Source organism: Drosophila nasuta, chromosome 3, assembly GCF_023558535.2.
Source record: "Drosophila nasuta strain 15112-1781.00 chromosome 3, ASM2355853v1, whole genome shotgun sequence".
NCBI classification, from domain to species: domain Eukaryota; kingdom Metazoa; phylum Arthropoda; class Insecta; order Diptera; family Drosophilidae; genus Drosophila; species Drosophila nasuta.
In genome coordinates this window covers 33579231-33594044 of record NC_083457.1, presented here as the reverse complement: position 1 = coordinate 33594044, position 14814 = coordinate 33579231, and the positions used below count along the sequence as shown (strand labels likewise).

The window sequence follows — 14814 nt, the reverse complement described above, 5'->3', positions numbered from 1 at the left end:
GATCGAGTCGAGTTTCCCCTTCCATTCGCTCTGCTGGCAAACACAATTTCAATCCGAATCCGAAAAGTTATGCACATGTTGTACCCAAAGACAAGACGCGACGAGACGAAACCCCACACAGCAAACAGTCGTTAAACAACATTAAATGGGTCTCGTTTTTGGTATGCCTCCCTCCCTTTCCCCATCGTCTTTCCCCACCACAATTCCACTGCCAAGTGCATTGGCTGGATGAGTCATCGCTTGGTTGGTTGGTTCTCTCACTCGCTTTGCGTTTGTGCCTGGGAAACGGCAAAGCTTCCGCGATCACTCGTTTTGTAGACGGACCGACGATCGTCGTCGTCGTCGTCGTCTGCCTAAGCAGCAACTCAATGACAGGCGTTACAAAATGCGGCAAGTTAATGACCCATGTGCAACGGATCACCCAGCAATTGTCTTTGTTTCGCTGCTTTCTAAATGGAAAACAAATACATATAAAAAAAATGTATATTTCTGTCTGAAGTTGGGGCCACCAGTAGAGGAGCTCATAAAAAATTAATACAAATTACACGAATTGGGGAAAATATGGAGGGAGAGAAAGAGATTGTTAACCATTGCAGCGAGATAAGCAGGGCGAAACTGAAACTGAGACTGAGACGGAATAACATCACTGTCTGGAAGGGAAGGAGGTGGCAAAGCGTAGATTAATACCGCAGCAGCTTAATGAAGTTGAGAGACAGAACAGCAGAAAGAGATAGCCATAACAGAGATAGAAAGAGATGCGTCAAATGAAAAGAATAAAACATGATTAAAAGGTGGAAAGCAATGTGTAACGTTTGATTATTTGAGCATAATGAAATTGAATAAAGAAATGTCAATTTGGTAAATCGAGATATTTCTTTTTTAAAATTTAAAAAAATGTTCAAAGACTTAGATTAGAGTTAGTAATAAACATGATTAAAGAGGAAGTACTAATTTAAAATTGGAACATATTGCAATTATGTGAAATAATGTGAAATGAAAGGATTGAGAAACGTTCGTTCACATTTCACTTTACGTTTTTAGACTGTCTATATTTAAGAAGATAGATCAGAGATGCAAAAGGAATGCGTAAGCTGAAAAGAATGCAAAAAAAAGTGGAAAACCTTTTGATAAAGCTTTAGGTGGAAGGATTGAGAAGCTCTTGCTTGTCGCTTTCAATTTCACTTTAGTTTTAGGTAGATAGATCAGAGATTCGAAAAATGCGTAAGCTGAAAAGAATAGGGCATGACTAAAAGAGGGAAAGTTATTTGTAAAGTTTGATTATCCCAACATAATGAAATTTTATGATATAAATAAAGTTGGATACATCGAGAAAATGCTATGTGTTTTTTTTTGTATATTTTTCCGATCAAGACTTATGACTTAAAAGTCTTATACTAACATAATGAAATTGATAAGTTAATAACGAAATTGATAGATTCGAAGGATTAAAATATTTCGATGTTACGTTTTTAATGAAATCTAAAAATTGTTTAAAAATAATAAAGTCATTTAATAGCCTCTTTAATTGTGTTAAAAATGGGCAGAAAGTCAATTGGAAAGATTAATTATGATCGGTCTGATTAAGGGCCGGAAAGTTCTTTCGAAGCTCATATAAATAATAATTAAGTGAAATTGGACCAAATAAATCAAACCGTACAAATTGAGAAAAGGACCAGAAAGATCGAGAACAATTTGTTCAGGCGTTGAAAAATGAAAGTCAGTTAGACAAAGACAAACCTGTCGAAAGAAAGCTCAAAAATAAGATGATACCGAAACAATTAAGTTAAATTGTCAGACAGAAAGCCAGTTAGAACGAAACAGAGCAGCGATAATGTGGGAATGAAATTGATATATAAAAATAACATATAAACGAAGCGATCGAAAGAGTAAAAGAGAGTAATACAAAGTGAGAGAAATGGCAAAGATCGCGCTCACAATGCGATGAAATGGAGAGCAACAAAGTTATTTAGAAAGAGAGAGATGGAAAGAGAGTAAGGAAGAGAGGGAGAGGGAAACTCCAAAGAAATATTACGCAAGTCGCGCGCTTATTGGTATTACTCATTAGCATACAAGTATTACTGGGTTTATATGTATGTATATCGCTTAAACGTATATATTATAAAATTTTGAGGCAGTCCCCGACGAGACGACAACGTCACAATGACAAAGACGAAGACACGTCAGAGGGCCAGAAGAAAGAGCTTCACATTTGCTGCTGTAACATTAAATTGTTTTGGTGCTGGTAACTTAAAATGTCTCATGAAAGTAAAGGGAAAAACTCATTGAAGATTGACATACTTTGATGAAATGGGAACACGCGTCAAAGTTGCGGTGGATCATGTGGGTCATTTGACATGCAGATTGAAAACTCAATTAAAAGCTAATTTGACACATTCACTTTCAATAATGTAAAAGCTAAACTATGAAATTGAATTGAAACTTTATGATTTCAAAAATCAGTAAACAAATTGCATTTCCATGCAATTAGCTATGCAAATTGATAGCGACAACAAAGTTATATGGGTTTTGAAAGCCATCAACCCCAAATATATGAAGTTCTGTCACAGTTAATGTGTTGACACACGTCGCTTCACATTGACTACACAATTTAAATAATCAAAATTGCAATAATTACCCGCATGACCAGCAAGTAAGTCGATCGAAGGAAATGGTATCATGTAATCCTTTAAGAAAACAAGAAATCCACTCAGATTTATATCTCTTGAGAAACAGCCCTCTTACGCTTCATTAAACAGTTCGAAATGTAGAAACGCTTATCTCAAGGAACATCACAAAGAAAACATCAAATTCTTTAATTGTTCCAATTATGGATTGCTAATGCGCAAATTACCGACGGCAAAACGCACCGTTTGAAGAGGTTAAGAGTGCGTTTTGAAGGGCCAAGCAATGATTTGAACATAATCTATGTTATAACTCGAAAAGCAAACCAAGCATAACCGAGGCTCCACCCAGAAATGCTGATTCATAAAATAGCCGCCACGTCGCGGTTAGGTTAGCCCATTAAATAAGGTCTCTGACCAAACTCCGCCCCACAAACACAAAAAAAAACACTGAAGTTGAGTTGCCCAAAAAAGAAAAAAAATATACACCATAATAGAAGAAGCAGCAAACACAAAAACTCCAACCTGCGTAGAGTTTGTTGGTTCGAAAGAGAGCAAATGTTGTTGCTGTCTCTGTCTGGCACAAAATGTTGCCCGACGTTTTTGGTAAATAAGCCACGCCTTTCAAATTTATGTTGCCGTCGCGAACCCGGAAAACCAAGAAGGAAGACGAGAAGAAAAAAAATAACAACAACTATGCAGCGACTTTGTCGCTTGTGCGAATGGGAAAGAAAATGTTGAGAGTGTAAGGCGAATGTTAACGAGTAGTTCTGCCAACAATAGACCTAGAGCAACCCCTAAATGGAAGTTGTGTGACACAGATAGACACTTGAGACACTACAGACAGCTCTAAGGCTCGAGATTGTGTGCGTGGGTCAGAGCAAAGTGACGACATTGTGGGTGGAGTCTCAGTCACTGAATTTGGCCAGTCAATACTCGAATACAACTTTAGATGACTTGACTGTAACGCGTGTTGCAATAATTTCATCACAATGAAAAGAACCGTTAGCATTTTAATAACAATAAATTAATCACTTTCACAAATTCCCATTGCAGAAATGAATCTTGACTTCCGCGTTGCTTTCTTTTTAGAATTGGATGAATAATATGGTTTATTTCCTGACCTCTGACTAACTACGAACTTCTTGAAGGATTTATAAAATTATTCTCTGACTAATTAGAAACTCCTTTTAAGGTTTACTAAGTGATACTTCCTACTCCTTATTATAGTTGAGGTTAAATATCTAAAGTTATATTCAATTACTACGTCGTAAACCCCACAAATGAACCCGCTCCTATGATTAATGCAAGATTAAGAATTATGAATGAAATAATTACACATTTTGCATGTCAATGTACTGAAATTTGGCGCAATTAATATTAAATTGGGGAATATTTCATGTTCGTTTAGTAACGATATCGTTTTCGACTCGTTCCGCTCAGATTCATGCGAATTGCGAACAAAATAAAAAATGATCTATAGATGCACACAATAAGTGGACGAGCCCATTGTTGACAAAGAATTAAAAAAAAAGAACAAAATTACGTATTCGTATAGAATGCATTTATGACAGACATCAATTACTTAAAGCGTCTTTCTAGTCGGAAGCAATGGGTGGGAAACACTTGTAAAACATGCAAAATATGTGCTGATAAAGAAATCGCTGAAAGGCTCGTCAAATAAAATAAAAACCGAGAACCTGATACAAATTCTATATATGTATGCAAAAATATAATTATTATACTTGTTGTAGAATCGAATACATATAGATTTCTGTGTATTCATAATGAGAACTCAACTTTGCCCACTTGCCGATATTTCAAGATGACTTTTTGCTCCCTTTTTTGCTGCCAGACAGGCGTTTGTCATGCGACGACGATTTAATACAATTAATATGCTAACTGTACTTCTCGCCACATACAGTTACAACAAAGGCGACGCCTTACAACACACACACATACACACACACTAACAAAAAAAGCACCCTCCCACACACACTGGAACACACTTGGTAACAAGCGCAAGGTGGCAGAGCCGCCTGGCAACAACAATACAAATTTTTTTGGTGGCGGCCACTCAAAATAAAAATACGAATGAAGCGATGTCAACAAAAATACCAAAACAAAAAATTGAAGCACAGCGAGCGCCAACGAGAGCAGCAGCGACAGCAACTGAGACCTACGCTGAGCACACAAGAGCAGAGCGAGACAGCAAACACACAAAACAACGCGCGCTGAGAGTTAGCTCAGCAGCAGCAGAAGCAGCAGCAGTAGCAGCAACCGCGAGCGAGAACGAGAGCAAGCGCAGGAGAGAGAGCCAGAGCAACTAGTGCGACAGCGTGCAGAGGTATAAAAGCGCGCACTGCTCGCTCACGGCATACAGTTTGAAGTAAGCCAACGAAGCGTACGGACGTGCGCAACCAAACAGAGCAGCAAACCAGAACAAAGTGAACGAACCCAAATTGCCGCATATTTGACGTGTGCGTAAACAGCAGCAGCAGCAGTAATAACAACAACAAAGAATTTGTGTAGTTAATTTATTCATTGTGTGCGTTGACGTGCGAATCTGCAAAGAGAAAGTCTTGAGTCATCTGCAGAAGAAAGACATACATTAATAATTACAAACAATTGTGCAATTGGAAACAAAGGAACAAGTTTCCTTTGATAGCATCAACAACAACAACAACAACAGCACCAACAAATTCATCACATCTCCGATCTTGACAATGGCTGTGGCCTTCTACATACCCGACCAGGCAACGTTGCTGCGCAAGGCTGAAGAGCAGGAGCAGCAGCTGTTGCGCCTACGTCACTGGCAAATGGCCACAATGGTGCTAAACACCATTCGCCAGATGATGGATTCGACGGCAAGTCAGTGCCTGCAGCGAGCGGGACGCAAGTGCGGCAAGTGGCGCAAACCATCGCAATAAAAAATAAACGCAGCCTTGAGTAAACCACAAACATCTACTACAATCTACTACTACTACTACGGCAACCACAACTACAACTACAACTACAACTACAACTGGAACAACAACTACTACAGTCAACACTCAGTACAAGCACAAGGAACAACAAGTTGCCGTCGGAGTACTTCACCGACGGAAGAAGAACAACTGAAGTCTTTATGATTTTCTTTAAATCATTTTTCCAAAATTACAACAAACAACCCCTCTTAAGTTTACTCATCAAAGCGATTGTGATAATGGTTTTGTTTCTACCCAGCAACAAGAAGAGCATCGATGACATCAAGAACATATAGCTTCGATTTAGCAATATTTGATTTTTGATATATGTATATTTAAATTATTATCGAAACACTTATGTATTAGTTTGTAAGTTTTTTTTGTAAGCGAGAAAATTTTTGTAAAAGCTGACAAAGAGATTATACAGAATCCCGATATAATTATTTATAAGGTTTGCTAAAAATTGCATCAATTTTTTGTCAAACAAAAAAAAACAAAATAAAAAGATAAAAGAAAACGAAATTAATTTCTCTTATTTCTTGGGAGGGAATTGATGACGTCTTTTCAGGAAATTTTGGAAGCCATAAAATACATTTGTCAATATCGGAAATAAATAAATCACTTTAAATCGGAAGATACATAAATTAAACAGAAATATATACGTTTTTGCATTTCTTTAAATTTATATCTAGACATTGTTCAGCCGACACAATACATTTTAATCTTTGGGAACAAAGAAAAATTCTCGCCGCTGCTGAAATGCCGACGGCTTTCGATCACATTGAGATTATACCATTTCAGTTTGTCGCTGACGTCTCAACAAGATGTTGTTCTATATAATATGTAAATTAAAAAAAAAAATCAATTTATTTTTCAGCGTTAGCTAATTTAATTTCATTATTTATCTCATATTAAATTATTAAGTTAGAATCAAAATTCTTAATTCTTATTAGGATTTTCCCTTTATGAGGCCACTATGCCCAATAATATGTATGTATAATAAATTTTCAGATAATCATTTCAAAAAAAAAAAAAAATTCATAATAGTTAAGATTATGGATCAATTAATAAACTTGTTTTAAGTATTCAAGAACTTTTCACGCATTTAGGAAAAAGAATTTGGATTCCTTCGTTTTAATGATTATAATATCAATATTAAGGTAATGCACATGTTAGTGTAGAAAAATTAAATAAAATAAGTGTATTATTATATATTATTAATCTGAAAGTCTAAGAAGTACAAATCTCAATCTGAAAAATCTTGATAAACTAGATCTCATGAGTACTATATCTATCAAAATGTTTGTTAATTTATTCTTTATTATTCAAACATTAAAGGAATTTATTATACAAGATGAGGATACAAATAGTTTACATGAGTGTTTATATGTATTTAAATTTCAGATGTTAGTTTTTCAACTCTTGTGAAAATGTTTCCACACAAATAGCAATAGCGATGGACTTATCAAATTAACAAAAAGAATTTTCCACGCTCCCAAAATGAAAGTAGCAAATTCAATTATGCAAAAATCTAGACTCGACTGCTGCTGTTTTCAGCTGCAGCCCCCAGATGGTAATGTCAAAAAATGAGGTGCTAACAAAACAATTTGCATTCTTAAGTTAATTTTTTCAAAGTGCAGCGCGAAAAACCTTTTGGAAAATCAACGCTGGCATTTCCAAGGGGGCTCATCATAAGCGCCATTTGCTCTCGGGGCACAAAGTTTCCCACTTTCCATTGTCGGAATCAGCCGCCGCCGTCATTTAATTAAACTTTTGCACTTATGCAGCTGCAATCAGACGCATTGCATCCTACTGCATGTATCCTGTGCAGGACTTTTTGCGTTCTGTGAGCGTCTTGTGTTCAATTCATTTTGATTGGCAAACATTTTTGGACGAAAAGCTTAATAAAAAGTTTCTGTGTGCTCGGGGAAAAAATCAAAAATTTCACTTTACCAAACAAAACTAATTAACGTTCAACAGATAAAAGTTGGCTAAATGCTCCACAGCGGTTAGTGGGTGGCGACGAAGGGGCGTGGCATATGAAAAATAATTGAGACAAGTTTATGATTATGTTTTCGCGCTGCTCGACAACTTGTTGGGCCACAATGCAATAAAAAAACCTTTTGTTTCGCGTCGAGCGATTTGTAAGTAAAAGCTGTAAAAATCACAGACAGAAAACAGTTAATACTCAAGTCAGCAAGAAGCACTCTAAGAACTTGTTGGCAAACTTCTTAAGCTGTTAATTAGTTCGCAAAACGTTTCTAATGCTGCTTCCCAAGTTAAGTGAACTCGCATCAAAACAAACTCCGCGCTTGGGTTTATTGATATAAATTTCCAAGAAATGTTCGACAAAGCTGCCGACAGACTATTTTGATTTTTATCTTTGTCGATTCCTCAAATAATTCTCTGACATTTCGGCCAATTTTGTGTTTTTGGCTAAAACGAATTATTCGATTGGCAACCCAAGAAAAGGGACTGAATATTCATGCAAGATGAAGCAAAAAATTTGCGCAGACCCAAAACGAAGCATCAACAAAAGAGAGGTCCCAAAGGAACAGAGACTGAAAAGAATAAAATAACAAAATAATAAAGATAAAGCGACTATTATATGCTCTACAAAATATCATCAATTTATGTCATATTCGAAACTGATGTTAATATTAAATATTTTAACTTTAGCTTAACAAAAATGTTGAATAATCCGTATATATTTATAAAGTAGAGGAATGGAATAGAGACTGCTAAAAATAATATACAGAAAGCCTTGACGAAAAATAGATTTCTGTGCGCTCTTCAGGTTAGACTAAATTTTTTTTTAATTCGAAATTAATGCCATCTATCTTTAATGTTTGCTGATTAATGTTTTTGACAATATTTATACATGTACTAAGAAGAGCATTTATAGTTCACCATTGTCATTCACACAATTCCATGTCTTGCCTTTTTTCTTTCCTTTTGCTAAGAATGAAATTAAATCAAATCAAATCAGTCAACAACTAATAGCAAGATAATGACATTAGCTCAGATGTGCAACGGCGTAGAAATGTTTTTACACGAATTATGAGTTGTGTCCTAAGCGCAGGATCAGCAAGGACACGACTGTATGTTTGGGTGTTGATTTAGTCAGTTGGAAAAAATGCTCTGGGTATTATGACAGTTGTGCGGAGCATAATGCAAGAGAAAATTTGATTAGTTAAGTTAGATTGAAGCGAACGAAACCTTTCGAGTTTTATTTGATTAGTTCTTACGATTTTTATCCCCCAAGAATGGTGCAATAAAAACATTAGCATACTTGACTTATTTTGACTTATTAAAATTGATGAAGATTTGCCATTTAAAATGTTGTTCACCAAACGCCCAAAAAGTAATCGAAAAACCCTCAAAAAAAATAGTCGTCTTCTAACAAGCATCATTTATAAGCCGCGACAAGCAAAACATTTAAAAATGCCCTTTTGATTGATGATCCTGATAGGCGAGAGTAGTCAAAAAGTCTAGTCAAAAAAAAAAAAATGTATAAAGAACACGCACACTTCGGCGACAATGGCAAACCGAAAACGAGGCAGGAAAACGGAAATGGAAAAAATTGGGAAGAAAAATACATTAATTATTGAAATGTCATTAAAAGCATAACGAAGAAACGAAGCTGACAACGCGCAGATTCGCATGAATATTTAACAGCAATAACAACAAATAGGCAAGTCAGTGGAGAGCTATTCGATTTCGGAATTATGACAAGAGGAAGACGATGCGTGACCGCATATAGAAGCCAGGATATTGATAGACCTAAGCCAAAAATGACGCATTACGAAGGGAATATGAACAGAGGAGTGTGGGAGTTACTTTTAAGGTGCGCAAATCACGCAAGATGCTTCTGCCTCTTGGTTGATGGAACTCATCAGTCCAGTTTCAGGAAAAGTGGGTTGTTCGACTCGCCCCCTGAAGTTCTTTGATTAAGAGCATATTAATTGTGGGGTGGAAAAGAAAACCCTGAAAAGTCGGAAACACTATGCCATTCATCATCTGTGCTGGCAGCGTTAAATGAGCACACGCAGCCAAACTTGAGCATTTAATTATTGTGTGTGCTGCTGCTGCTGCTGCTACTTCATCGTATCATATCACAGATAATAGTCCTTAAAGGCATTAAAGTCATTATGTGTCAAGTTCTCAACTGGACAAATCGTCGACGACCATGAGACAAAGTGAATTATGGCAAACTTGCAAATATTTATGCATTAATTTCACAATAGAAACAAAGACATTCACACCCTCTAAAAGCAAATGAAAACAAATAGAAGGAAAAAAAAATTGTCGTGTTTTAGGAGGGGAACGACTTTGAGATATCCTTTAAAATTTAAACTGTACTTGAAACTTTGAAACTTAGAAAAGTAATTTGTTGTAAAGAGCTGATCTCGAAATAGTTATATGTTCTAGGAAATTTAATCTCAGCACTTTTCGATTGTAGTAAAGAAAACTAAAGATTATGTTTATTGCTGTATCACTGTATGTAGAAAATGTAATATTGCTTTAAAATATTCATGAGTTGATATTGAAATGAAACTATTGTTTACAATTTTTTTTATGGAAATTGGTCATAAAATATTTAAATTTAGGCATGTCTTAAAATATTGTTATTGAGAACACCGAAAACTTTTCGAAACATGCCACACTTTTAAGAAGGAATTTGGTCATTAAATATTGAATTTGCAGTATTGTTTAAATTTAATTATTGAAAAGCGGTTTTATAAATAAAATATATATTAGTAAATCTATGATTGAAAACTATTCTTTCTCTGACATTTAGTAAACCTTATATAAAAAATTTTCTATTAATTTACACTCCACTTAAATGCAGCAGCATATATTTTTAGTCAAATTACCCATCTTCAAACACATTACAGGGTATGATATGAGCAGTCGTCAATTGTCAATCGCCGACTGTCGCCCATTATGAGGTGTCGCATAAAAGAGATTCAAATTTGCCAGAAGTGACGTCAAACATGAGCCGCAACTGTCGGAAGGACAACCCGTGGCGACATCGCAGGATTTGCAAATTTTCGCACTGCGTTCGCACCGAAATGGCAACGTCGGCAAAAACTATAAAATAAACAAACTTCCGGAGGAGTCGCCAAGAGAGCGTCGCAACGTGGCCTTAAATGACATTAGGACTTTGCCTATTGCAACGACTGATGAGCTGTTGATTTTTGATGTGTTTGACATACGCTCGGTCGCATTGATTGCACCATAAATAATGAATTTATGCTGACAGCAAGTCATCATCAGGGCAAGGACACTCGCCCAAAAACGGTGGTGAGTCGAAGTCGCAGGACACAATGTGCAGCGGAGTTCGCTGTATGCATCCTTTTTGCGCTGTTGTATGCCAACTAATAAAATATGTTTTTATTGCAACCAAAGTCAGGCACACACAACACAACACACACACACGTAACGTGTATAAAAATTAATGAGCCACGGAGGCGCGCGCGTCCCTTTCTGACAACGATGACAATGATGACAATGATCCCTGCATCAAATCCGAAAATGCGAAATGAGAAAAACGACGTTTGCAAATTTCACTAGCGAATACAATAATAATGCAAAAAGGTGCATTAAACTTAATGTTAATAATATGCATAAATATGTCAGCTAATAAAACGTTACACTAGAAATCGCATTCAGGTAATGTGCACAGCTTTTGTGGTTTGACTTTGGGCCCCTCATGTGGTGTGTTTCCTCTCAAGGGTTTCTTGCCATTTCCTTTGACGTGCATCATCATAAATGTTTATGCTAAGCAAGCGTTGAGAATTGCGGTTTATGTAGGTGCTAATTGAATGCCATTGTTGCAGTTCTCTGAAAGTCTTAAGAAAGTCTCACGAAAGTATTTTCACTGTGCTGAGAAATGGTTTGTGTATACCTCGTTTATGATGTGGGCCTAATAAAAGTTTACAATTGTTTTCTTTAGCTGAGACGTTCAATTAAGATTTGCAGCATTACAAAATTATTATCTTTCTTGAATATTAATATGTTTTCCAATTCTCATATATCAAATACCTTTTATACATCTTGAATTTCAATTTTCTATTTCATATGACAGCTATCTTAATATATACAAAAATAGTATCTTAAAAGCTGCATAAATTATTTAAGCTAACAACGTAATAAATTTCAAATATTAATAACATTATTTCACATATTTTTTAAAGCTACCTTAGTATTTAACTTTTTGATTCCATATTCTTACAACAAAGTTGTCGTCCAGCTGTCGTCGGTTAAACATTCAACAACTATTTCCCCTGCGAAAAAAGTATACTTTTATGATACGAAAGCTGAGATTTTATCTTATAGATTTATATCCACAATGCGACGTATTCTTTTTTATTGAAATAGGAAACTTTGTGCATATTGCATGCATCAAATGGCACAACAAAAACAACAAGGATAAGAAACTTCTTCTTTACTTGCAACATTTTTTTTTTGCTAGCTGTTGGCCATTTTTATGACAAAGAATGAAATGAGATGAAATTATTGACGGAAAAAAACGGAAATCGCTGGCAATAGTCGAAGGAAATAAAAGCGAAATTACTTTTGATAAAGCAACAACAACAGTAAAAGGAAGGACTAGAAGGACTACTACTAAAACTACACATACTCGAACTCGTAAAAAAGTACGTAGTAGGGGAATCGCAGCAGGAAGTTAACTACAAGAGGGCGTTGATTTGTCACAAGTAGAATTATGAGAGTCCAAGATGTGCCAAGGATGAAGCAGCTGCCGCTGCCGCTGCTGCTAGAGAAGAGACAACAAAACTATGGCAACAAACAAGGGTAACAAGCAAACACTTCAATTACCGGAAAACGTGTCTGATAATACCTCGCAAGAATTTCCCGAACCCTCAGCGAAAGTGAAGCAAAGAAATAGCGGCAAAAGTAAATAAAAAGTAATTTTATTATTTTGATTTTTTACGGCCAGTATTTTTTCTAGCTTTTTTAACTGCTTTATTTCTGCTCAATATGCGCATACCCTGTAAGAAGAGGTAGAGGAGGGAGTATTGATGATTTCGGTCGACTTTCAAATGTTGTTATCTACATTTAGTATTTTTGGTCTTATTTTGGGAATTCTACATTTTTAAGTCTTATGTTCATAGGTTTAACAAATTTGTTCTTAAAGTATTCATATTTTAAGAACATTCTTCTTGAGACAAATGTTCTTGATTTTAGAACAAGTTTTCTTTTTCATGGAATGTTTTTCATTTAATTTTATTCTTATGATCTTCTTTAAATAAATCAAAGAGTATCTCAAAACCACTTCTACTCTGTCAATAGTAAGTATTTATTCTTATTAACGATGGCATTCAGCATTTTTTATGGTTTACGGTTCGGGCGCATTAATATTAATAACCAGTTCAAACATTGTTGTTGGCGCCAAGAGGAAATCGCAACAGTAAAGTGTTGACATGTTGCCCGCTGCCATTGCTGCCAGGATCTACATAAGTCCAGGCACACATACACACTCACAGCAGGCGATATCCAGTAGCTATAGCTAGGTGTGTTTACGAATAGTTTTAATGGGTTATTACGAGCCACTGCACAGTGTCGGGGTTTTCCCTACGCTTTGCCCTCTTTCGATGCAAGAGAATGTCATAAATGTCATTTGGTCGTAAAAAGGCGAAATGCAATTTCTTCCTCTTCTTCTTCGCTTGCCGCGCCCCCTAAGGAGCTGCACTTAAATTTATATTTTTTATGCGCTACCAACCCAGAACCTAACACAACAGCAACAGAATGAAAAAAGTGTCCTTGTTGTGACTCCTCGTCGAGGGCTGCGTGTGAAATTATGATAAATGTGCATAAAATCGCATCGCATCGCATCTCATCGAGGAACCGCACGGCGTATCCTGCATATCCTGGTTGGTGTCTCTGTTTTGTGCACTTTGGCTGCAGTTGCATTTCGTCATTGTTTTGCGGTCGTAAAAAATGTCCTGCGCGTCAAGGAAAATTGCAAAGCGGCACGCACAGCGAGGACAATGCAACGCTCAAAGTGAGACAGCTACCGAATGGCCTTTTTGATTGCATTTTCTTTTAATTAAATTAGCTTTTTTATGCGCTGCTCTGCTTTCTGTTTTCCGTTTTCTGTGTGCTCGTCAAAACAAAAAGAATGAGAAATAAAATTCGCAAAACTGTGGAATATTTTTGTGGGAAATTGCGAACATGCTACTTAGGAGTGTCCTGCAATTTATCAGCGCAAAAAGGCAAACCGAGAATGGCAATAAATTAGGTAATTTAGATTTATTAGAAGTGTATGTGATAAAAACGGTAGCAGCAGCAAAAGAAGAGCAAAATCCTTACCTAAAAAATCTTGTAAAATAATATCAGCTTCTATATTTATTGACATATAAATATTCTACTATTCATTGTATATTTGACTATTGTTTTATTTATGTTTTAGATTATTCTTACAAAAGAAATCTTTTGCTGCTTTTATTTTATCTGTTGAATATTTTATTACTGTTAAACTTATCTTATATACATTTAAAAAAAAAATGTATTTGTGTAATATATATTTAGCCTAGTTTCAATTATTTCCATTCTCTATTACTCAAACCTACAAACATCTTAAAGACAATTCTCAAATATCAATTTTGTATACCTTTACTTTAGTTACCTTTCGTCAACAAAGTAAGTTTATCTCAATTACTTAAAGATATTCATATTCTAATCTTATAAATATTTCTAAAATAAGAATCTTTAATTCATCTAGAATGAAACTTGATGGAATAATTCCTTATATGCTTCACTTTATTGAACAGCAAAGAAAATTCATTTTGCCTTACATTGATACACTCTAACATTTATTAAAACATTTAAGAAAGCTACTATGCATCTTATCCCATCTTAAAGATAACTACATATGCATAATATCTTCGTGCTATTATCTGCAGGATGTATTTTGCTATACTTTATTTATTTTTCCACAAAGTAGATTTATCTAACCTTCAGCTTCTTAGCTTCAACAATTACTCAAACATATAAATATGCGACGATGTGTGCGATGAGCTTATCTTAAAGATAACTCAGTTGAATTGCGCTTTCAATCGTCGCCACATAAACTAATTACAAGTCCTATGACTCCAGATAAACACTTGAGCCTGTCCATCGCCACTGCCAACAAGTATTTTCCATTTCCGGCCAAAAGGTAAACTAGTCCAAGACGCAGTAGAAGAGCCCGAGAATCAAAT

The 14814-nt window shown here is 35.7% G+C and overlaps 1 protein-coding gene across 1 annotated transcript; it reads left to right on the top strand.

Annotated features, from left to right (window-relative positions):
• Positions 1-4997: 4997 nt before the first annotated feature.
• On the top strand, positions 4998-6099 carry LOC132792600 (cell death protein rpr). Its single transcript, XM_060802028.1, has one exon. It carries the CDS (start codon positions 5348-5350, stop codon positions 5549-5551), a length of 204 nt encoding a protein of 67 aa, XP_060658011.1. The 5' UTR covers positions 4998-5347; the 3' UTR covers positions 5552-6099.
• Positions 6100-14814: the final 8715 nt, after the last annotated feature.